We start from the raw sequence: 24,352 nt of genomic DNA, 5'->3' as shown, positions 1-24,352 counted from the left end.
GTGGAAAAAAAGCACAAACCATCCCTTTTGCAGGATGTCCCGCCTTACTGTGCTGTGATTGGCTAGTATGTTACTTCAACGCGTGGTTGTAATTGGATGCTAGGTACTACTGACTGTGACGTTGACCAATGACTTATTTCCAAACCAAGTCAATATCATAACACCACTGTATAAAAATACAATACAGTACTTATTTGATTTTGAATCAACCACTAATTCATTTCAAATAAAGTTCATTAAAAAAAAAACAAGCCCCATGACGTACTTCCGATTTTCGCCAGTGAGCGGCACTGCAGTTTCCGGTTCAGTTCCCACTCCAGTCACTACGGCGGTAAAATGAGTCAATATGAAGACGTGGGAGCTGTAACTGTACAAAAAAGGAAGAAATATAATGTCAGGGATGCTTTTAAGTTTCAGAGAACGACGGGTGGCTCTAATGAGCACTGCTGTGTGCCACTTTGTACCGCTTCAAGTCGCTATAACAGCGAACTCAGCTTCCACCGCTTCCCGAAACAAAACGGACTGCGTGAGGAGTGGCTGCAACAGATTCGCAGGACGGGATTTACCGTAACTCCGCATACGAAGGTATGCGGCCGACATTTCGAAAAATTCCACATTCGTGTTACTGTTAATGGTAGACGGGTTTTAGCTGCAAGCGCCGTGCCAACATTGTTTGCATGGAACAATTACGCTACCAGCAAGACAGGGGCCGGGACTCGACCGACATCAAGTCCGGATCCAAGCCCAATGGAGACCGAGGAGGAGATGGTCCCAATGCTCGAGGACCACGACTACGGAGCCTGTCGCGTGGTGTGTGTCAACCGGGAGCGGTATGAAAAAATGCGTGAGGAAATCGAGGCGCTGAGACAGCAGCTCCACACACTCCACATGGAGAAATCATTTGGACTCGAGCGGTTTGCTTCGTCACCAGAGGACATCAGATTTTACACCAGGTAAGATATCTACAACAAATCTGTCAAGCTAAGTTAATAGTTGGAAGATCAACGTTTGACGTTACCAAGTGGTTGCATCTATTGTCTGTTTTACTATTTTCTCTCTGTCTTCTTATTGTAATGTCGAACTTGTATGATAACTAATTCAGCTGTAATACTGTATCTATATTTTAGATTCCCCTCATATGAGCATCTGATGGCGTTTTGGAACCTGATCAGTGCAGCTACAGCCAAACTGGTTAGGGTCACCACCAGAGCAAGGAAAACCTATGCCACTAGCACAACAACTGAAAGCCCCTTAACCAGACCGACTGTAGGTACCCCTCCCCCCAACCACACACACACACACACACACACACACACACACACAAAGACAAAAACAAAGACAAAGACACACACACAAAATTGAAAATGATGATTTTGAACTAACACTCATTAAACATTTCTCCCCCAGAAACTGCTGCCGATAGATGAACTCTTCCTCTTCCTGACATACCTATCCACCGGCTGTACCCAGAGGGAGCTGGGCCATAGATTTAACATCCACCGAGCCACAGTCAGCCGAGTCATCGTGACCTGGGCCAACTTCCTCTACAGCCTACTGGGCTCGGTCTGTACATGGATGTCTCCAGCAGCTGTGAAGGCCAGTCTTCCGCGTGTCTTTCATGGCAGCTACAGCGACACACAAGTAGTCCTTGACTGCACAGAGCTACGGTGTCAAACTCCTTCATCCCTGCTCCCTCAGAGTGAAGACTTCTCCAACTACAAGTCCCACCGCACCTTCAAGGCCATGGTGGGAATGTCCCCTCACGGAGCCCTGACTTTTGTGTCAGCACTCTTTGAGGGTTCCATGAGCGACAAGGAGGTGTTTCGTCAGTCAGGGATTACATCACTCTTAACACCTGACATGGCCATCATGGTTGATAAGGGCTTCATGGTGGATGACCTTGTACCTGGGACTGTTCATTGTCCTGCCTTCCTCTCCAAGAAGACGCAAATGCCGGAGGTGGATGTTCCGAAAACGCAGTCCATTGCTCGTTTGAGAGTGCACGTCGAGAGGATGATCCGAAGAGTTAAAGAAAATAAACTCTTTGATACCACTATCCCTCTCTCCATCGCAGGGAGCATAAACCAGCTCTTCACAGTCGCATGTCTCCTCTCAAACTACCAAAATGGACCTCTTGTCAAGAAACAGAGATATGAAGTTTGAAATTGTGGCCATATCACCATATCCTCCTTCTGATGAACTTAACATGAACATGTTTATTCCTCAGCTGTTGTAAATTACATTTTTCATAGCGAGTCTTATTTTTGTACAATTGATTGATTCTCTCTCACATCTTTTATTTACTTTACACTTCTTAAGGCTAAATTTTGTTTTGAGATTGTGCAATTTTGCACAAGTAATGTACTTGACATTCTATGTATTTCTGTAAGTAAACTGAACAAACAAGTGCACATTTTCTGCAGTTTCTCACTCATGAATGTCTTAACGTTTCAGCCTGAAGGCTCTACAGGTGCAGCTCAATAAATTATAATATCATGGAAAAGATCATTTAATTAATTCAGTTCAGAAAGGCAAACTCATTTCATAGATTCAATACACATAAAGGGCAGTATTTCAGGAATTTGTTGTAAAACAATGTAAAATGATGGAATCAATTCCTGACGATATTGTAAACAAATGGAAGAATTGTTTAGTTTAAGAAAAAAATAATTGATCTGTTAAACTCCAATCACATGTAGATGTAATGTGTGGTGTGGAAACTGAAACTAGAAATCTGCTGATTATTACAATTCTAGCAATGGCAAAATTTTATATATACAAATCTAAATTTATATTAAAAAAAGTATCTTGGGGTCTTGTTCACGGGTGAGGGTAGAATGGAGCGTGAGATGGATCGGCGGGTCGGTGCTGCTTCTGTAGTGATGCGGGCGCTGCGCCAGTCCGTCGTGGTGAAGAGGGAGCTGAGCCAGAAAGCAAAGCTTTCAATTTACTGGTCCATCTACGTCCCAACCCTCACCTATGGTGATGAGCTCTGGATAGTGACCGAAAGAATGAGATTCCTCTGTGGGGTGTCTGGGCTCAGCCTTAGAGATAGGGTGAGGGGCTCAGACATCTGGAGGGAGCTCGGAGTAGAGCCGCTGCTCCTTCGCGTCAAAAGGGGTCAGTTGAGGTGGTTCGGGCATCTGATCAGGATCCTCCTGGGCGCCTCCTGCTGGAGGTGTTCCGGGAACATCCCACTGGTAGGAGGCCCCGTGGCAGACCCAGGACACCTTGGAGGGATTACATATGTCATCTGGCCTGGGAACACCTTGCGTTCCCCCAGGAGGAGCTGGAAAGTGTTGCTGGGGAGAGGGATGTCTGGTGTGCTTTGCTTGGCCTGCTGCCACTGCAACCCGGCCCTGGATAAGTGGATGAAGATGGATGGATGGATGGGTTGAACTTAACTTAACTCTACACAGTTTAACTCCTGTTTCATATAACACTTGATTCTCTGCAAATTGTGAATTCCTAACCATTATTCAATGAACATTTTACATTCAATCTTGAACCATATGTTACTATCAAGGACAACAAAAGGTTAGATAACTGTGTACGATAACAAAATAGGTCAAGTTATTTTAAAGCACATCTGTTAAAATAACATTTATTTTATCTAGGGAAAAAAAAAATACTTATTATCTTCACATATGCCCCTCATAAGTATTTGTGCAAATTTAGTTAATTGACTAATCAGATCTTTCTTATTTCATAATAAAGACCAACTAGAAAATTAAAGCAGAGGTGAGGGACATCTCGTACATCCTGGGGGCACATACTAGATGGTAAACGGATGGACCTGCACTTGTATAAGTCACTTGTTCTAGTCTTCTGAAACTCAGTGCTTTTTACACAAGTCACATTCTCCCATTCACACACACATTTATACACTTGTGGCCGAGGCTACTATACAAGGTGCCACCTGCTACTCAGTTTTTAACACACTCACACACCGATGGAACAGCCACCAGGAGCAATTTGGGGTTCAGTATCTTGCTCAAGGATACTACAACATGCGGTCTGCAGGTTAACCACTGATGTTTCGATTAGTGAACAACCCGCTGTGCCACAGCCGCCCACCTACTAGGCCACACTATAGTAGAGATGATCCAGGCAGGAACTGAAGAGCAACTGATGCATAGGAGACAGGACTAATCCAAAAGTGTTCAAATTAATTTTTTTTTTACAAAAATTAAAATCATAATTAATATATAAATGTAGTAAAAGGTGCAGCTCTTTTGCCCTTTCTCAGCTACCCAGGCCAGCGTAGGCTCACGGCTCTGGATGATACTCTGAATCCAGTTCCCCCACGGTTTGCCAGTGGCCTCTGAACACCTTAGCTTTGGAGTTTAAATATATACTATATATATATATATATATATATATATATATATATATAAAATACAGATAAAGCAAGGCACCCAAACAGCACTATGTACTGTTGTACAACAGTACAACAGAGTACCATAGCACAACATTCAGCACAACACTGGTTGCAGTCACATTATTCCTTCAACCCATCACAGTGCAGGCAATGACACCGGCATGGTGCTTATACACACAGTTGGTACAAACAAGAGTTGAAGTATGATCAACTACAGACATGTTTTATGTTGTACAAACACACACACACACGCCACTCAGACCAAAATTCCTGAGGTACCAGACGTGCCTTGGGCGTCCAGCCTTTACGGGGAGGGGGCTTGATAAGGGGCGCAGTGGTCATGTGTCCAGCCTCTAAGGAGAGGAGAGGAAGGTGAGGGGCACTGTGACGGAGCATGCAATATTCTGGGTTGCTGCGATACACCTCTACAGCTTGATAAGCTTTGAGTCCCAGACTTCGCTCCTTTTGGGTTGCTGTAGCGATGGTCCATGGTTGCTCCCTTGTTTTTCCCCGCACCAAGTTGACGTCTACCCCTGAGCTTTACCCTTTGGCTGGCCACAGAGTTACGGTCAGCGGCCCGCCGTAGAGCTTGTGACTGTTTCAAAGCCAGGTTGTTGGCACCACAGCGGCCGAACATGTGCATTGCCGCCTGCATCATGGAGGGATTTCGCTTCAGCCTGTTGAAGGCCTTTAAGAAAGCTGATCCGGCCACCTGAAATTCTTTGCTGCTCTGCACCATTGCTGCAAATTCCTGGCTCATGGAGTCCCACTCCTGTGTGCTGACTCTAGCTGGAAACAAAAAAAAAAACTTAAATGTCCAACAGGGCAAAGGATTAACCCTTAGTTTTAATCAGCAAGCCATATACTCACATGCATAATTGTGAATCTATTTTAGTTGAACTAACCTTCCAGTGTTTCATCAGCCTCAAGCTCCTCAACAGCTTCCATGGGTGTTTCTGGAGCACAACTGCTAAGATCTGAAGTGAGATGTGACCCACCAGATACTTTAATTGAACAATCCTGATCCTGAAGAGGCTTCAGGAAGCCCTCATGGACGTGGACATCATCCTGTGCACTGCATATGTATTCCTTATGGAATATCTTATAGTAAAGTCTGAAACACATGACATTAACAGCATAATTAACTCAGATCTGAAATACTGTTTGATATAAACATAGTATGAATAACCAGTCATGATAAATACCTATAGCAGAACTGCAGGTCAGGACAGATGGAGCGGTCTGCTGAAGCACTGACGTAATCATTCCCGAACTGAACTTGCAGATCATGTTTAAGAACATTCAGTGCAGAGGATGGTGAGCGCCCTGCTTTAAACAACTCTGTCAGCTGCTCCACAGCCTTGCTGCCCACATCCCGGTGACGCAGAGCATCCGGCGCATGAATGTTGTGGTTGTGAACATTCACGATGTCCACTAGTGTGGGGTAGGTCGGAATGTGGGGATCGGTACTTCTGGATGGAAAAGAGCAACAATCATTCTGTTAAACTGATTTATACAGACATGTATTATCACATGAACACAAGCATTGCATAGAATATGAAGTAGGGTTAGTTTAACCTGCTCGGCCGTCCCAAGGAGATCTCAGTGCGTGCAATGGCAACTTTGAGTTTTGCAGGGCAATCTGTATTTTTGGACGTCCCGTTACTCTTTCGTGTCGCCCTGGGCCTGGTGTTATGCTGGCACCGGTATTCTGTCTAAATTATTACGGAAAACTGAATTAGAATTTTTGAGTCATGATGAAGAAAACATGTTTTATGAGGCCACAGTGATCCAAGTAAATGTTTTTTGCCAAATTTGAAGAAAATTCCCTGAAGACGTTCTTGAGATATCGCATTCATGACAATGCGACATACATATGTATGTACAGATGTTCAGATGGACGCACAACCCAAAACATAATGCCTCCGACTGTGGCTATCACTGGCGCTGAGGCATAAAAATGATAAGAGGAAGTACAGACAGTCCACAGTCAAGTTGGATAGATAGGCATAGAGGAATTTTTGGCACCTTCCGAAAGGTTTGAGCCAAAGGAAATTCACCAGCGCCAAACTGAAAAGAACTGAGAATAAAACAGTGATTTAGATCCTCTCAAAATGTGTTTGATAGAAATATAACAAACAACTTGAACAATCAGAATATTGACTTAAATATGACATCATTAACTTCCAGCAGTCACCTTCATTCTCATCCACAGCTGTTATATCTTACACATGCAGCTGGCGCTGAATAAGCCAGCTAAGCTGCATTGTTTAGACTGGGCCTGAACACTCCGCTGTGAAGCTAGCACTAATGGGAGAGACAGACCAAAGACCAAAACAACCTAATTGAGACTGCTTAAGAAGGTGTGTGTCAGTCTGCTTCCAAGCAGACTCTGTTGCATTTCTTTTGTTTTGTGAAAGCAAACCAACTGCAAACAGGATTTTAAGAGAGCAGAGATGTGATTATAGCATGATTTTAAAAGATTAACAACTAAATCCATCTGCTGATTGTGAAGCATGTTCAGGAGAATCTGATTTCTCCACGTGGGTCGTGATGATGCAGGATGACAGTCACCAAAACTGTCCACTATGGATACGAATCATAAAACTTTTTTTTTTTTTTTTAAAGATATTTTTTGCCTTCAATTGACAGGACAGTGAAGCATGAAGGGGCAGAGAGAGAGAGAGAGACATGCAGCAAAGGGCAATAGGCTGGACTCGAACCCGGGCCGCTGCGGCAACAGCCTTGTACATGGGGCGCTTGCTCTACCACTAAGCCACCGATGCCCCATGAATCATAAAACTTTTAAACGTTCATATTGATAGAAGTGGCAGATTAGGAAAATTTAATGAATGACAAGAAATGTTGTCACAACACCAACTGTGTGAAGAAGTGATAAACCTACTTTGAAGATGACCTTTGAACCCTTAGTAGGCCTCGTGTAGTCCACTCTCCACGTAACTGGCATTAACTTCAGCCACACCAATATCTCCTCCTTTGATCTGAGGGACATCCGTAGGGTGGCTTCAAAATCCGTGTGGTCACTGGTCACGTTCACTTCTTTGTAACTGCATATATGATACTGATACTCCTTTGGCAAGAAGTCCTTCAACACAGACAACATGAAGTTACTAAGAGGACAATTAAAGTATGACATCTGTTCGTCTAAAAAACTAACATTCAAGTTTGTTTACCTCAATAAACACTGATGACAGGTTTTGTTAAAAGATGAGCCTTAGGTTAAAGAAAACTTGGCGTAGGAGCCACTTCACCTCTCTGCAACACAGTTAAAGGGAAATTTCGGTTTATTTCAACCTGTCTTCTATCGTCCTAAATTTGTTTCAAGTGACTAGTGACATAAAAATAATAGTTAGCATGTTAGCCGTTAGCCTAGATACAGCCAGGGCGCATAGTAGTGTCAGACCTGTTAAAACGTAAGTGAACGGGCAACCTTCAAGTGCAAAGTTAGTCCACTAAACAAGCTTTTTCTCCACAAAGACTGCCTCATATCGTTAGGATAAATGTCAGAGAACATATAGAAAACGACATGTAAACGTGTTGTCTTACCGGTGTGCTGCCATGTTTGTTTACCATCTAGCTCTGCTTTCCAAAGCGCGGCCGAAATACATCTCGCGAGAACAAGCAGCGATCTCATACCGTGCCTCAAATCTCGCGAGAACACACAGCAACAGCTGGAAGGCAGAACCGGACAGTAGCCTGAAAAGTTCATTCATTTATTTTATGAAAGATTTATAGAATGATGGCTGACTTTTTGCCAGACTTCAACTTTGTGGAGGAGGAATTTGATTTTGCAGAGTTTGATGGCCGCCCTTATTTATTTGAGCCAGAACACACTGACGAAGAGCTTCGTGAAATTGAAGAACGGAGGAGGAGAGAGAGAGAGGCACAACAGGTAGAGGACGAGAGAGGAGGAATGGCTGCTGCAAGGCTGCGTAGCTCTGGAGATTGGTGGTGTACCTGTGAATGCTGTGCCCCAGTGCCCACAGAAGAGGAATGCCTCTGTTGCAAGGAATGGGACCGGTTGCAGCCTTATTTTCAAGGTCTGGATGTGACCGAGGACGAGACACCTCCACCTGGAGTAGTATCCAGCTGGGCTTTATCTAGAGCTGGCGAGATATATTTCGCCCGCGCTTTGGAAAGCAGAGCTAGATGGTAAACAAACATGGCAGCACACCGGTAAGGTAAGACAACACGTTTACATGTCGTTTTCTATATGTTCTCTGACATTTATCCTAACGATATGAGGCGGTCTTTGTGGGAAAAAAGCTTGTTTAGTGGACTAACTTTGCACTTGAAGGTTGCCCGTTCACTTACGTTTTAACAGGTCTGACGCTACTATGCGCCCTGACTGTATCTAGGCTAATGGCTAACATGCTAACTATTATTTTTATGTCACTAATCACTTGAAACAAATTTAGGACCATAGAAGACAGGTTGAAATAAACCGAAATTTCCCTTTAAGAATATTGTTTATTCAATAAATGTACCTTCACGTCACCTTTGTCATCTTCAGTCACCAAAGTGGGTCTCGTCCTGACAGGTAATGTAGCCAAGCAAAATTAGCCCTGCCTGTGTGTCATGTGCTTCTTTGCTCATCATCACCAGTCCACTGAAGCAATAAATTCCTCAGTGAGTGCTATATTGACTGACAAAGCTGAGCTGCAAAATCTGTTATTCTTCCTGCATCTAGCGCCATCATTTCACATGACAGTGACATAGTTGGATAGTTGGAAGGGGTAAACTCGCTATGCTTCTAACAATGAAAAGAGTAACCCAAAATATGAGTGCAGAGGATGTTGTGTTTCAGCTGACTCAGACATTCAGCTGTATTTATGTGAGATGGATTCCCTCCTCTGGGTTGGGGGAGAGCTCCTGTCCCAAGTGAAGGAGTTCAAGTGTCTCAGGGTCTTGTTCACCAGTGAGGGTAAAATAGAGCATGAGTTGGATCGGCGGTTTGGCGCAGCATCAGCAGTAATGCATCCATCTACTTCCAAACCCTCACCTATGGTCATGAGCTTTGGGTAGTGACAGAAAGAATAAGACCACGGATACAAGCAGCCAAAATGAGTTTCCACCATAGGGTCCCTGGGCTCAGCCTTAGAGTTAGGGGAAGGAGCTCAGACATCCAGAGGGAGCTTGGAGTAGAGCTGCTGCTCCTTCTGTTAACAAGGGGTCAGTTGAGGTGGTTCAGGCATCTGATCAGGATGACTCATGGGTGATTCCCGTTAGACGATTTCCGGGCACGTCCAACTGGTAGGAGGCCCCAGGGTAGATTCAGAACACGCTGGAAAATTATATAAGTCATCAGGCCTGGGGAACACCTCGGGATCCTCCAGGAGGTGATGGAAAAAGTTACTGAGGGGAGAGGGATGTGTGGAGTATCTCGCTCACCCTGCTGCCCCCGTGACCTGGCCCCGGGTAAGCAGATGAACATGGATGGTTGGAAACGCAGCGGAGAGTGGCTGTGGCTGCATGAGAGGAAAGGGACCCTCCAGAACCAGTCAACTAGATTTACCATCAACACAGATTGGACGTCCACATAAAAGGTGGCAAATTTTCCCCTCAAAATCACTACGGTTATACAAACACATAATGCAGTGGGACTGAGCACTACATTTTCGCAGGGTGTTTCAAAACCACTTACCATCAATTCAGAATACTGGTCTATGTTCTCAGAAGGAGCTGTGCAGGGAAACCGCTTTGCGTTGCTGATGCGAGGTTTGAGATTTCCTCCCCTATCAACATGAACAATTGCTTTAGTTGCTGTGTCAAGAGTAGCTAGGTCACTTGTCAGCTACTTCAACACCAAACTACGATATTACTAACCTGTCCTTTCAGTATTTAGCAGGCTTTTTTGTCGATTAGCCTTAAATACCTGATTTCATGGCTGTTTTTCTCAAACATTATGATGCATGTTACAATGTCTTTAGACTTTTTTTGCAGTGAAACTACAAGAGAAGTGAAAATTGCAAAAATAATTGCAATTCTTTCATACAGAATTCATTAAAAACCAATGCAACTTATTCCAGTGAGAATAAACCCCCATTAATCTGAGTGTTCTACATAACGTGTTGGTGAAGATTCTCAGTCATCCAGGATTTGGTCATCTGAAGTGCTATCATAGGCAACTGGACTTGCTTGAGTTTCTTGAAGACATGTCACCTCTCTCATCCAAGAGGCTTCAGTTCTAACAGACTGATGTAAAACTCGTCATACCAGTCTGTTGGAAGAGAAGAAGCCTCTTGGATGAGAGGTGACACATCTTCAAGAAACTGCGATATAGCACTTGAGATGCTCTGCGTAACCTTACCAAAAACGCTCAAGATTATAAAAATTCTGTAACCAAATGTGCTTAATTTGTAAATGAAGAAGTGCACATGGGTTCTTTGTTGAATACCTTTTTCTCCTCAGGAATCTCATAGCAGGGTTTTCACCCTGAGGGAAAAAAAAGATGACGTTATCAAGATAATCATACAATCACAACTGGTTAATAAATCCCACACATTCATGCTTCCATCTCTGATTTCATCTTCATCCAATTTGATCTTCTGAATAAAACGTTTGAGACTTTTATGTCTAAACTATTTTCAAACAGACAAACACGATTTATGCTAAATTAATTACACATGCATATTTAATCAAACTTACTTTGATTCTTTCAGCACTTGTAACAGCTCTGGATACAACAGCCTCTGCTGCCATGACTTGTCTTGTCTGATGTCCAAGATTTTCAGCTACTCTCCGGATGTGTTTTGCGGTAGTAAAGTGTTTGTTAATCGATGACTTCCGTCTGTGTTCCAACAGAACGTCGCACGCGGTGCAAAACAGTTTACCTCCGCTTTCATACATTAAATCAGGAAACTGCCTCGCTCGGTCTTTGGCTGTAATCTTTGTTGCTATATGTGAAACGTTCCCGTCGCCCATGTCTGCGTCCTCCTCACAGACAGAAACAAGGAAGTGAGTGTGGTGACGTCACGCACTGGGCTGCTGTGATTGGTGACACTCGTGGGAAACGAGGATGATTGGTCAGATTTGCGTTGGAGTTCCACATTAATACATTTTGTAATCATAACACAACTTTAACTCTTCAAGGAAAAATGTTTTGTTCCATATGAGAGACAGAGAAAAAGAAAAGCAAAACTAACATATACTGAAAGAGTTTGTTAATAGTTTTTTTTATTACAAGCTTTTGGGTGAGTTGATTTGAATATATGTTGAGATCTGTTTGTTTAAATGCAATACAGGATGTTAAATTCTTCAATAGTTTAATTTTACAAATGTAAAATTTATGCAAATATATGTGATATGTTGTTCATTTCTGGAAAAGAAAACAAATGTTAATATAAATCCTGTTCTTTAAGTAGAATTTCCTGCTTAATCCAACTGTAAATCAGCCCCAAATCACTGTCATATGCAAACACTGAAAAAAAGAAATGTTACAGATCAGACACCAGCCAACAGGGAGCCGTACATGACTGGAGGTTACTGGTATATCTGATTTAGCGTCTGTGCTTCCTATCTGAGATCGTAGACCACTTTGTGCTTTGGTCCTCCTCACTGTGCCTCCTCTCCACCACTGAGCTCATTGCGCCCTAAGAGGGTACTGTGGAGGAGGCCTACGAGCATGAGAACCTTAAGTACGCCGAGCTGGCAATGCAGCTGAAAAGCAAAGGTTTACCCAGTTGACGTGGCCTGCAGAGGCTTCTCGGGAAAGTCACCTACCAGGCTGCTTAAAGAAATGGGAACTGGAGGCCAAGCCCAACATCAGGCCATCAAAGCCCTCTCTGGCGCAGCTGAACAGGCAAGTCGGTGGCTATAGATTAAGAGGAGAGATGCCACTTGGGTCCTGAAATACCACTCACAACAGCAGGGTTTGAGGGAGTAAAAGCAGAGAGGGCACACATGGGACGCCAGGTGTTGCCGATGAGCCCTGTGGAGGTGTCGTGGGCCCATCATTGAAACACCAGTGAAGGAGGGTACCCACCTGATGACCCCAATGAAGCGTTTACCCTCCCTAAACCCCCATCCCCTCCCTCAGTATGGCTCCAACTTTCACTCACCATCGCAAGTATGTGCAGCAATAATTGACCATTTAAACTCCACCTAAATTAAAGTTTGGTAAGTTTTTCTCCTGTTAGTTTCTTTTCTCTTCTCCCCTTTCTGTCCAAAATGAGTGAGTAGGGGGAGGTGGAGCGTACGGCCAGCACCAGCAGGGGAGAGTTCAGTCTGCGCAGACGTCTCTCCTTGGCTCTGCCTTCACTATGCTCCTCCTTACTTTTCTATCTCCCTATGCTCTTTCCTCCTTTTCTATACATCTAACTTAAACACTAGTCATCGTCTCAGTATGTGCATTAAGGGACTGTAACATCAAGTCCTAAACTGAACTAGCATGTCCTCCACAAAATTACAGAAAGAGCATTTGTCTTCTGACGTACAGAAATGATTTCATAACAGGTTGATGTTGGGACCAGCCTGTTGCACCTCTGCCAGTGCCTGGGCACCAGCTGCAGGGACTACAGCTGGGAGCCATCCTTCAATAATGTTTAGCCCCTTTAATCACCAGAACATCTCAGAATGGTGGGGCAACCATCGGAGATGTCTCCCTGCAGCTCTCTGCAGCTGGATTCAGATTCCAGGTGGTTCCACTACATGGCTTCTTGGCTCCCCCAGTTCTTATATCTCCGTTGTAGCCATAGCCGAAAGCTTCCCTTTTGACGCTTCTTCTGAGAGGTCTTTAAGTGCTTTCTTGACCTTTGGTGACATGAACCCTATGTCCCTTAGGAGGCGCCTGGTTGAGAGGCTTGTAAAGCTACAGCAGACAACTTCCACTGGGTAGGTTGTTGTTGTTTAGCCATTTTCTTGACATTAAGATTATATTAACAAATAATGGAATTTATCGGGACTAATTGTTTTGTAATTGAAAATTTAAAAAAAAAAAAACAAGCAGCAGCCTCTGGGAATGAAAAATAGAGCCAGTGCCAGAAACTGCAGTTCATCGAATGTCCACCAGAGGTTGGCTCCAAAACTGAGTCAATCCGCTTATATATGTTTACAGCCTAACACAAAAAATGGTTTTGGTCTCTGTAGGGAATTTTAACATCCATGACAACTGTACAGGGGATGAATTTTTATGTAACTTTTTTAAGGCTTAAGGTAATGCATATTTCAGTTCGTTTTGATCGCCACCCCTCGCTCCTCCTCTCGTCTGAATATGGTCACTTTTGGCTCCAAAAGCCAAAATGCTGACCTTAAGGCTTCAAAGTAAAACTTCACAAACCATAAGGGTGATGTCACTGTGTTCATGTCCATATTTGAACAGTCTGTGGGGAAAAAATGCATTATCCAACCCCTTTTTCAGCACTTGTCAATCAAACAATTAGTGAATTGACAGATCGGCCCACTAAAGGGTCCAAGAAGCCGTAAATGCGTAATGCTAACCTGGTGTTCTCCTGTCAAGCTGTTGTGTTTTTGGCAGTAAAAAGAATGTTTGGCACAGTGAGAGACGGGGGCGCCAGATTGTGAGGTACAGGCTCTGTTATCTCAATGATCGACGTGCATACGAGATAGAGTGGAGGTAGTGCATCAGGGTCTGTAATCAGGCACCTGGCTGCCATATGGTTCATATGGATCAATGTTTTTTATCGTGATTAGTTTGTCCAAATACTGTTGTTCGACCTCTGTAGCAGGCACAACAACACAACAACACCATCACACCATTTGGGGCAGGGGGCACAATCTTGTAAGGTTAACTCTGTTCCCAACGTGTATCCTCAGTCCAACAACAATTACGTTTACAATGTCTGGGCATGTGAGTGGAGGTAGTGCATTGGGGGCTGTAATCCAGCTCTGGTCTGCCAATTTAACCTCACAATATGGCGCCCCCTTCCAAAAAAATTAACAAGGCGTGACATCAACTTCACATTCTCCATAGCCAATAAAAACACTACGGCTGACCTGTTTTGACTCTTTATATTATATTTTGCAGTATATTTGTCTCACACATGCTTCAGTTTAGCTTTTTTGTAAAGGAAACCCCCAAACAACTCCCTACAGTCAACAATGTTTATTTAAGTTATTATTGATCCAACTCCCAGCCAAAAAAACAAATAAAGAAATGTGTTCAAGCTTTATCAAATATTATAATTTCAAATCAGTAGATAGGTTTCTATAGTAATAATATAACTAACAGTATAAAAATATAGTTTGGCCATACCATATGTGTAATAAAACTATCAAAACAACTAGCAGTTTGTGTTTTGTGTTTCCCAGGTTCTATGCATAGTCCTCGGCCAGTGCGTCAAAATAGTTTGTGTCTGCATAGAGAAGGAAGCCAGAGAACAAGCTGTCGGCCCAGCCCGGGTCTGCAAATAAACCATTCTGGTCGTGAAAGAAGATCTCCAGCCACACCTCATCTTCTGGGTTCAGGTACATCACAGTGGCCCCAGATGCTACGTCATGGTTTCCCGTGTTGGCATCATAGGTTTTAATGCGGTACTGGCCATTCTGCACCAGACCGATGGCCAGATGTTTATTGGCCAATGTAATGTCATAGGAGAAATAATAAATGCCTGGGTATGCACAGATGAACTTGCCCGTCTGTGGGTTGTAGTGTCCGCCCTCATCAAACAGCACCTTGTTGAACTTGATGGGAGTGTTCTCTGCAGGGTAGCTGCTGGTGATCCCCACCGAGAAGGCAGATTTAGGCAGAAGGCTGCCACACTTGCAGGTTCCTGCAGTTCCACGTGGCCCTCTTTCGCCCTTCTCTCCTTTTTCTCCGTCGCGGCCTGGAGAACCAGGAAGGCCCACATCTCCGTTCCCTCCTGTGGGGCCTCGTTTCCCCGCAGGGCCGCGATCACCTCGGGTTCCTATCTTACCTGTCAGGCCAACTCTGCCCTTCAACCCTGAAATAGAAAAACCATGTTGGGGTCATTATTTCTGCACAGTCAGTGATAGAATAAAAAAAAAATCTCTGCCATATGAGTCTGTCTCTGTTCTGCACTTGTTGAACCTGGCTATTAAAGTAATAGTCTATGGAAACACAAAGCCCCACCCAATGTTATGTATTAAGTCACCCTTGGAATAAAGCCACCTTGACATTTGAACAGCACAAATTCAGCTTGATTCATCCAGACTATCTTATATTCAGTTGACGACACGGTAAATATCCTGCAGATAGGGAACACTTCAAATCACTGTATGTTTGTGGAAACACAAGCAGAGTATTCTGAATGCGTAGCTTCATGCTCAGATGGAGGTATGTGTCTGAATTCCTGTTTCCACACATAATGGAAAACACAGGTGCACGATGCCTATCACTGACAGATTCATTGCAGCTCAGATGGCATAGATGATATCACTACAGTGGTGCTGCTGGTCCCTCCAAATGTTTTTGCAGCTTTATAGCAGCTTGAAAATTTTACTTTATTTTCAAAGAAAGAAAATATGTTGTCCTTGTCAGCAGACATCTGTGTTAAAATTCTAACATATTTTGAACTCAACCTTCACTTACTAGCTTTGAAAATGATTTTTGGGGCATTTATGGAGCCTTTATTAGATTGAAGTAGTAGAGAGATGACAGGAAATGAGCATGAATGGATTACTAAACAGGACAGACAGACACAGGCCCAGGAGCCCAGAGCTTCAGGGCAAAATGTCATTCAAATTAACTGGAAGAGACTCAAAATGGCCAACAACAACAACAACAATACCTGCAGAGACACAAAATAACTACAAAAAATGGGCAAAATAACCACAAGGAGACACCAACTGACTGTGAAGCGACACAAATGACCAAAAAGACACAAAATGACCTCAGTAAGACACACAATGATGTAAGAGACTTAAACAACTACAAAAAGACACAAAACAACCACAAGGAGACACAAAATAACGACAAAGACACACAAAACCATCATAAAGTCTGTGTGTCTATGTAGAAGAGGTGGTGGGGCCCTTTGCATATCTGTGCCCAGGGGCCCATTGTCTCATAATCCGCCCATGGAAATAAGTAGGAAAAAGATGGGGAATAACCAATCGACAACCTCCAGAAGAAAAATGAAGCCAAATGAAGTGCCGCAAAACTGCAGTCATCAAATGCAAGCTGGCTCCAGAAGTGAGCCAGTTTAGAGTTTTTATATAGCTCACCTGTTTACCTGTTTTATTAAGGCTAAAAGTTACACATAATTAAGGGAAGGCTACTTTGAGTGACAGGCTTGTCAAAAACAAAAACAAAACAGCAATGGCTAACTTGAGGTTTCAAAACCACAGTCCACAACCTAGTGAGTGACATCATGATAGCTACATCCATTACATCCCAGTCTGATTCAGGGTCAGTGTCCTAGCCACAGGGGCACCCCACATCCAGTTGAAAGCTCTGGAGCTAGTAAGTGAGCCTTGAGTTCAGTATGGTTTTCTGTTGTGTCCTGTTGTTTCTTATTATAATGCACAGGAGGTGCAGTTTTCAAATACAATGCTCATTAGCTTTGTACTGTCGGCGATGATCATGTCCTTCTGGGGAAGTTGGAGGCCTGATAGATTTATTATTAATCCTTAAGCCTGCAGTGGGTGCTATTCTAAACAACTCCTGCATAGTTTGTCTGATACTTCATTTCATAACCATGCTATTAATGGAAAAGCATTTTTCAATGGAACTCATCACTTCATCTTCTCTACGTCAGCTCCTGCTCATGCCAGCTGTCAAGTAAAGGAAACTTCTCTGTGCCAGCTTCTTTCTTGCACAGAGCGGTAGTATTTATTTATCAGCACACATAAACTGATGCTGTACCTGTTTATGTTTTATACCTGTGTCTCCCTTTTCTCCCTTTTCACCCTTCCTGCCATCTCTGCCATCTCTTCCCGGGATACCCACATTCCCATCTGCTCCCGGGGGCCCGCTGGGACCGGGTTTGCCAGGCGGGCCCGGTGACCCGGGGACACTGCAGATCAGACGCGGTGCTCCTTTCAGTTTGGTCTCAAACAGCTGTCCGAAGACACAGTGGCACAGACAGACTACTCCCATCAACGTCCACATCCTCAGATCTGCAAATGCAAACAAATACTAACATTTAATATCCTTTTAGCACATCTCTATGCTTTTAGCACATCTCTATGCTTTTAGCACATCTCTGATGTGTTTGCACAGTGAGATAGAAAATAAAAAGTGGACAATGTGGCAGAAACAGTGTGTTGTGGTGCCAGACTCTTAAACAGGTTCTGTCCAGAGATGGAAACCAGTTATCAGTTTTAACAATACAACCATAAAACACTTACAATGGTGTTGTCATGGCCGCAGACAGAACAAAAGCGTATCCGTGAATCTAATTTGTGATCAAGTGTGCAGCATGAGGCCAGATGTGAGCCTTGTAATGAGAGGCAATTGCCATTTGACTCTGTCTCACACACTGATGTTCTCATCCACCACAGAGTTGCATGTGAGAGACCTCAAACGAAACCTTTGTCTCTGTTCCAACTTTTTTTTGGCCTAAACATTCCCAAGTTATGACATAACACCCAGCACAATTTCTGTCAAGGGAACCTAATCATGAAGCAATGGCACTTGCGCAGACAGAAACATTACACATGTATGTTACAGGAAGAGAAAGACAAGATCTCATCACGTGTAATCATGTGTAACTGCGCTTCACTAACAGAAAATTACCATGAAGCTCAAAAGTTATAACACTGATGAAGATCCAGTAGTGGTGACTGAGGGACTGCACACAAGAATTGCATACTAATACCATCTATGGACGCTTTCCAACAAGATGTTTGCTGCTAGGAGAAAATGTTTAGGGGGTGTGACCAAATGCATAGAAAAGATTTATGGATTTGATGCTTGTTCTTTGCATTTTTGTCCACGTGGGTGTGAGAATGTGAGTTTTGCATCTGCTCTTTGGCTGCCTGTCAGTGGGAGCGTCGGAACATGTGTGTCAGGTTTACAGAGAGGGATCATCCACTTCTCTTGTCTTTCAAAATAAGTGTGTCTTTTTTATTGCAACATGTTGTCCTTGGCACCACGCGCTCTGTCTGTCAGCACAAGATGCCTGGATTATCAGACAAATGGTGTGTGTCCTGGCGGGACAGTAAACACAATGAGATAAACAGGAAAGACACACAAGCGCGTGGACACGAAGAAGCTGAGGCTGCTCTGTGAAACACACAAAGCCCCCTCCATACTGAGCATGTTTTTGATTTTGAGGGTAATGACCTGGCCACGGAGCCAGTGTGAGGTCCTGTGAGAGAGAAACCCCGCCCGCCAATTCTGCTCTGCAGCAATGATGTCAGCATTAGTAGAACTGCTATTATTAAAGAAATGGTCGTCTCTGTACACACGCAGGTGCGTCCATGAGGACATAAATGCATGTGGAAAAACACTCTCACATGTACGCTACTCATTAAATCATAAGTTACATCTTTAAAAAGGGAAATACGTTCACAATAATTTCAAAATAAAGCCATTATTGTTCTTTGTGTTGATAATAAGTTTGTCTTCTATCAGGAGTTCCTCTAAAACAGTGAAATATCTGGCCTCTGATCATCTTCTCTTCCCAGTGAACAGGTGGAGCAAGGCGGATCCTACAGATAAAATGAAAAGACTGTCTGGCCATCCCTCACTGAAAATGTCTGTGTCCACTTTAAGCAGTGGCAGCCTCTATGATGGCCTCTGGGTGTTTGTAATTGATGTCAGACCCCAGTTTAGCAAAGATTCCTGAGGCGGAAGTTGATTTATAATACCAGGACATCATGTTGGAAAAGGTTTCAAAAGAACAAATCAGACATCAGGGAGATATTTCACCACATATATTTGTATAAATGCAATTACACACACTTTGAAGCCATGCACACATACATGTGAGTGCAACTGTACACAAACACTGACACACACAGACAGGTATTTGCAAAGTTATTCAAGGTATTCGCTCTGCAAGTTCAGCTGCAGATCTTACAGACAGTAGTTTTTCTATGATGTTTTAATATCCTGAATGAAAGATGTTCTGTGAAAGTCAGCAAACAGTACAGCACAGAGATATGTAATCAGTGTTCTTACCCCACAGTTGGCAGCTGTTCATCTCCGAAGCTGAAATCAAGTTTCTCAGTGAGTATCTCCGTCCTATCTGCTCAGATTCGGCTCTTTGTGATGATCTGACCCTTTGGTTAACATGTTATTCGTCTTTTCTTTCCCCTGCTGTGCTCTCAGATGTCTGCGTGCAGAGCTCAGCTGCTTCTCTCACTGCTGACAGCGTCTTGCAGTGCAGCAGCAGTCCGCACTCACTCCATCCAACTCTCCCTCCCTCCCTCCCTCCTCACCACCTTCCCCCTTATCCACTCCCTTCTCTCTGCCTCATAAACGTCCCAAGGCAAACAACTATCATCCAGAGCAGCACAGCATGTACATACAGAATCTACTCCATTATGTCATGGATGAAGACTTCTTAAATACGAGACACCCAGAGTAGAAGCCAGCAGCTTGGATTCTCAATAAGGGCTGTTGTTCTATGGAAAGTCAGATTAATAAATGGAAGAAGTCATTTGCGCCTCACTGACCTCAGTGTTGATCTCACTTGTATTTCTGACACTCACCCCTAGATGGGGCCAGAACTGATGTCAGGAGGAGTGTTGGGGGATTCAGTGGCACATAACAGAGCCCACCTTTACAGATCCAACATCATAATGGTATATTAGCATGACTAGATATTTAAAATTAAGTTCTTATTGCAGCCAATAAAGGTGTTAATGCTTGCTTACGTCATATAACACAGGAGAGGTATTTTGTACAGTGGTTGCAAATGTACAGGTAGATGGATAAACACTGATCAGCCAGAACATTAAAACCACTTACAGGTGAAGTGAATTGATCATCTTGTTACCGCTTGGAAACCCAGAGTCCTGGATCTGACGTGGGTAGCACTGACATGGATCACTCATCCAAATACTGTTAGAAACAAATTACACCCCCTCATGGCAACAGCATTTCCTTATGGTAGTGGCCACCCCCAGCGGGACAGTGTGCCATGCTACACTATAAAAATGCTCAGGAATGGCCCGAGAAAGGTGACACAAAGCTCAAGGTGCAGACCTGGCCCCCAAATTCCAGTCTGATTGAGCGTCTGTGGGATGTTGCGGTAACCCAGAGGTCCTGTGTTCATGCCTTGACAGGTCAGAGCCAAGTCTGATCCACAGTGGGACCTCTGACTTGTAAAAGCATGGACACAGAACCTCTGGGGTACCGCAATGTCCCATGGATACTCCCAATCGATACCTGACGCTCTTTGTCACATTCTTTGGGCCATGCCTGAGCAGTTTTTATGGTGTGAACTGTCCTGCTAGGACCTCAGGACAGGACCTTCTGGGGAATCTTGTGGTGTCTGGCACCAGGACGTTGGTGGTGGTGGATCCTTTGAGTCCTGTGGGTTGCGAGGCGGGGTACCAACATGTCCATGAATGCTTGATCAGATTTGGATCTGGAGAATCTGGAAGTCAGATGGACCTCTTTGTCACGTTCCTTGGGCCATTCCTGAGCAGTTTTTGCAGTGTGCTTTGTCCTGTTGGGCAGCCACTGCCATGAGGGCGTGTGCTTGGTCTCTAACAGGGTTTGTGCCGGTCGTGCTCATTAGGTGGCATCCACATTAATATCAGGACCAAAGTTTTCCCAGCAGAACAATGCATTGTGTTAATCACTTCACCTGTCTGTGGTGTTAATGTTGTGGCTGATCAGTGTAGATTCTCATGTGTATTATTATTGTCCATCAGTGGAAGAAGTATTTAGAACCTTTAAGTAAAAGCAGCAATATCACAGTGTAAAAATACTCCACTGTAAATAAAAAACCTGCATTCAAAAGCTTACATAGACACCTAAAGTATCAATAGATATCATTTTGCAGCAAATGTGCCTTTCTTGGTTCCTTTGGTGTGTCTGTGCTTTCTAATTTCAGGGCTGCAGACCTTGATTGAGTGCAATCAGCATCATGTGACACACCTGGGCTCAGTGCAGCCTCCATGTACGTAGAGGACAGAGCAGTCAGTCTGGTGTTGTTATACATGCTCATCATACCTCTTTAATTTGTGTCTTTCATTCCTACTTTTCATTGTTTTTTTTTTTACACCGCAACACTCAAACAGCACATTTTCACTCATTCATGCTGCACACAGCTGACACCGCAGGTTTCCCCTATCTATTTGGTGACTTGTTTTGATTACTTTTTAGTTAATAAATCACTTCATTTGTTAATTTAACTGTGTCTCCCACTCTCTGTCCAGTCTAAGAGTTGGGCTGTGACAGAGTTGGAAAGCAGGAAAAAGAAAGTTCTGCTTCACACATTTATATAAATTCTTTTGGGCTTTTCTGTAGTGTTTGGTAAAAAATTAGATCATTTATCTCTCCGGGCATCAGACAGTTACTTAACACAAACCATATGAGAGATTTAGAGCAGAAATGTGTCTTTGGTAGAACTGCCAACAATTTATAGACAGCTGAAACATGACAAGACTCAAATAGACACTGCTGTTTAGTGAAGGGTTGAAATTCAAGCTGGTTGGGAACCACTGATTTAATCTTTGACTATGCAGTTTAATAGGTCAGTCATTAGTTTTTGTTCATTCTTAATCTGCAAAGTAACTTGTAATTATAGCTGTCAGATAAATGTAGTGAAGTGCATTGGGCAAAGAAATATTTAGAGCCTTTAATTAAGTAAAAGTAGCAATGCCATTCATTCATTTTATCACTTATCCTGTTTAAGGTCGCAGGGGGGCTGAAACCTTTCCCTGCTGACACTGGGTGAGAGGCAGGGTTCACCCTGGACACCAGACTATCACAAGGCCGACACATAGAGACAGACAGCCATTCATACGCATATTCACACCCACAGAAGCCCCCCGACCCATGGCACCACTGTGCCATCTAGTAGACATACCACAGTGTAAATTTACTTCACTACAAGTAAAAGTACTGCGTTCAGAAGCTTAGGTGGAGAAGGAAAGTATTAAATGTTCTCATTCTGCAGAAAATCCCACCAGAGAGAAATAATGAAATAATAATGAAAGATGTATTGATGCTGATTCATCAATGCATGATGCACATATAGCTCCAGATGGAGCTGGTTGTAATGATTCTTTTATACAGTAAGCAAGTTAAGTCCAGTGGATCAGGTCCATGCCCCCTCCAAAGGGTCACAAGATAAATCTGGACATTGAGCACGGTTACATGCGCACAATAATCAGATAATTGTGAATAATCAGGTAATAGTAATAATCCGATTTGACGCGTTTACGTGCACTTCAGTAATCTGGTAATCAGAAAAACCTGGTTTACATGATTCAGTCCTTCAGTTGGATTTCTCCTCAAGTACATGACATAAAACTCAAACTTCTTGTTACAGTAGGTACTCATATCCTTGAAAAACCTCGAAAATTACGCAAGTCATATATTTGCAAAATAAAGCACTCATCATGCTGACAGCTTATATTCTTACAGTACTGTTTGTTTTTATCATTAACAAATACATGTGAGAGCATTCTAATGTGTAGTTTATCAATGTGAAGCCAATTTTACATACTTTGGGTAGATTCGGAGTAAAAGTACTGCAAACTGCAAAATACAAGTGTATTGTACATAAACTTGTCACACAAAGTGCATAACATATAAGTAAGATAAAATAAAAGTGACAATTTAAACACTGAGAATATAAAAATATATTATTTTGTGTTAAATCTTTATCTGAAAGGAAACAAAAGCTGTCAGATTAACATAGTGGAGTAGAAAGTACAATATTTCCCTCTAAAATGTAGTGGAGTGGGAGTATAAAATAGCAAAACCCGAAAGAAACCAGATTAAAGGGTATACATGCACCGAATAATCTGACTACTGGGGAAAAAGCTAGATGAGTTTATCTGATTTCTCATAACCAGATAATGGCTTTTGTCTGATAAAGCCTATCGGATTATGCTGTTTACATGACCACTTGAATAATCAGGTAACTCCAGAAATCAGATAATGATCGGTTTATTAGTGTGCATGTAAACGTACTCACTGAAGGCTGGAATAAAGGAAAAACAAAGTTCTGCTTCACACACTTATATACACCTTTTTTTTTTAAAATGACATCATTTCACCTCTGTGGGCCTCAGACTGTTATTTAACAGAAACTACATGAGAAGTTTCGGATGGAAATGCGTCTCTAGTGAAATTACAAGCGGCCACAAATAGACAGGTGTTTTTTGCGGGGTCAAAAGTCAGACAGGTTGGAAACCACTGGTTTAATACTCAGCAGTGCACAGTATTTAATAAGTTTATGATCTAATTATCCTTTTTATGTGAATTCTTACACTGCAAAGTAATTGCTAACTACAGCTGCCGGATTTATGTAGTGCACTAAAAAATATATTTCCCTCTGAAGTTAGTAAAAGCAGCAGAAAATGGAAATAATGATTCTCCTGATCAAAATCTTCTGGCTGTCCCAAAATCTCGACTAAACACTGAGGGTGAACATGCGTCTGCAGTTGGAGCTCCCACTTTTTGGAATCGTTTTCCCTCAGCTATTAAAAATGTTGAGTCAGTGGATATTTGTAGGAAGCTGTTAAAAACTAATTTGTTATGTAAGCACTTTGTTTTATGTATACTTGCCCCCTGTGCAGTTTCAAGCTCTTTTTATTATTACTTTGCACAGTTTGAATGTCTTTCATGTTTCTAAATGTTGTAATTATTTTACCTCAACGTCTTTATTGTCCAGCACCTTGTAATTCTTGTTTCAAACTGGGCTTTATAAATAAAATGTACTTACTTACTGAGTGTAAGTACCTCGAAATCATACTTCAGTACAGCACTTGAGCAAATTATTTAATTGTGGCTGTCCAATCCAGTTGTATCTCCTCTGCCATCCTTTCTGGGTTGTCCTTTGTACCCACACACCCAACATAAAAAATTTTTGTTACCCTAAGTCGGCGCAGTTTCACAGC

At 42.9% G+C, this 24,352-nt stretch overlaps 3 protein-coding genes across 6 annotated transcripts; 1 reads left to right on the top strand and 2 right to left on the bottom strand.

Moving 5' to 3' along the window:
• The first annotated feature begins 325 nt into the window (after window positions 1–325).
• Window positions 326–2,168, top strand: LOC125895709 (uncharacterized). Its single transcript, XM_049587774.1, has 3 exons — window positions 326–953; window positions 1,128–1,266; window positions 1,408–2,168. The coding sequence occupies exons 1-3, from the start codon at window positions 337–339 to the stop codon at window positions 2,161–2,163; spliced, it is 1,512 nt and encodes a 503-aa protein (XP_049443731.1). The 5' UTR covers window positions 326–336; the 3' UTR covers window positions 2,164–2,168.
• A 1,054-nt stretch (window positions 2,169–3,222) lies between these two features.
• si:dkey-75a21.2 (uncharacterized protein LOC794385 homolog) lies at window positions 3,223–11,347 on the bottom strand. Of its 4 annotated transcripts, XM_049587771.1 has the most exons (9): window positions 11,051–11,347; window positions 10,800–10,837; window positions 10,047–10,137; window positions 7,287–7,487; window positions 5,960–6,096; window positions 5,587–5,853; window positions 5,287–5,495; window positions 4,670–5,170; window positions 3,223–3,359 (listed from the first exon to the last, which is right to left on the bottom strand). In XM_049587771.1, exons 1-8 carry the CDS (start codon window positions 11,324–11,326, stop codon window positions 4,686–4,688), a joined length of 1,704 nt encoding a protein of 567 aa, XP_049443728.1. In that variant the 5' UTR covers window positions 11,327–11,347; the 3' UTR covers window positions 3,223–3,359; window positions 4,670–4,685. The 4 variants fall into 4 exon arrangements, with proteins under 4 accessions (XP_049443728.1, XP_049443727.1, XP_049443729.1 ...); XM_049587770.1 differs by having other exon boundaries at window positions 3,227–5,170; XM_049587772.1 differs by lacking the exon at window positions 4,670–5,170 and having other exon boundaries at window positions 3,232–3,359.
• Window positions 11,348–14,450: 3,103 nt separating this feature from the next.
• On the bottom strand, window positions 14,451–19,677 carry LOC125895654 (complement C1q tumor necrosis factor-related protein 7). Its single transcript, XM_049587681.1, has 3 exons — window positions 19,449–19,677; window positions 17,204–17,440; window positions 14,451–15,303 (listed from the first exon to the last, which is right to left on the bottom strand). The coding sequence occupies exons 1-3, from the start codon at window positions 19,468–19,470 to the stop codon at window positions 14,675–14,677; spliced, it is 888 nt and encodes a 295-aa protein (XP_049443638.1). The 5' UTR covers window positions 19,471–19,677; the 3' UTR covers window positions 14,451–14,674.
• Between the last annotated feature and the right edge of the window lie 4,675 nt (window positions 19,678–24,352).

Source organism: Epinephelus fuscoguttatus, linkage group LG10, assembly GCF_011397635.1.
Source record: "Epinephelus fuscoguttatus linkage group LG10, E.fuscoguttatus.final_Chr_v1".
NCBI classification, from domain to species: domain Eukaryota; kingdom Metazoa; phylum Chordata; class Actinopteri; order Perciformes; family Serranidae; genus Epinephelus; species Epinephelus fuscoguttatus.
The sequence above is the reverse complement of the archived record's forward strand: the minus strand, read 5'-3'. Positions and strand labels throughout refer to the sequence as shown.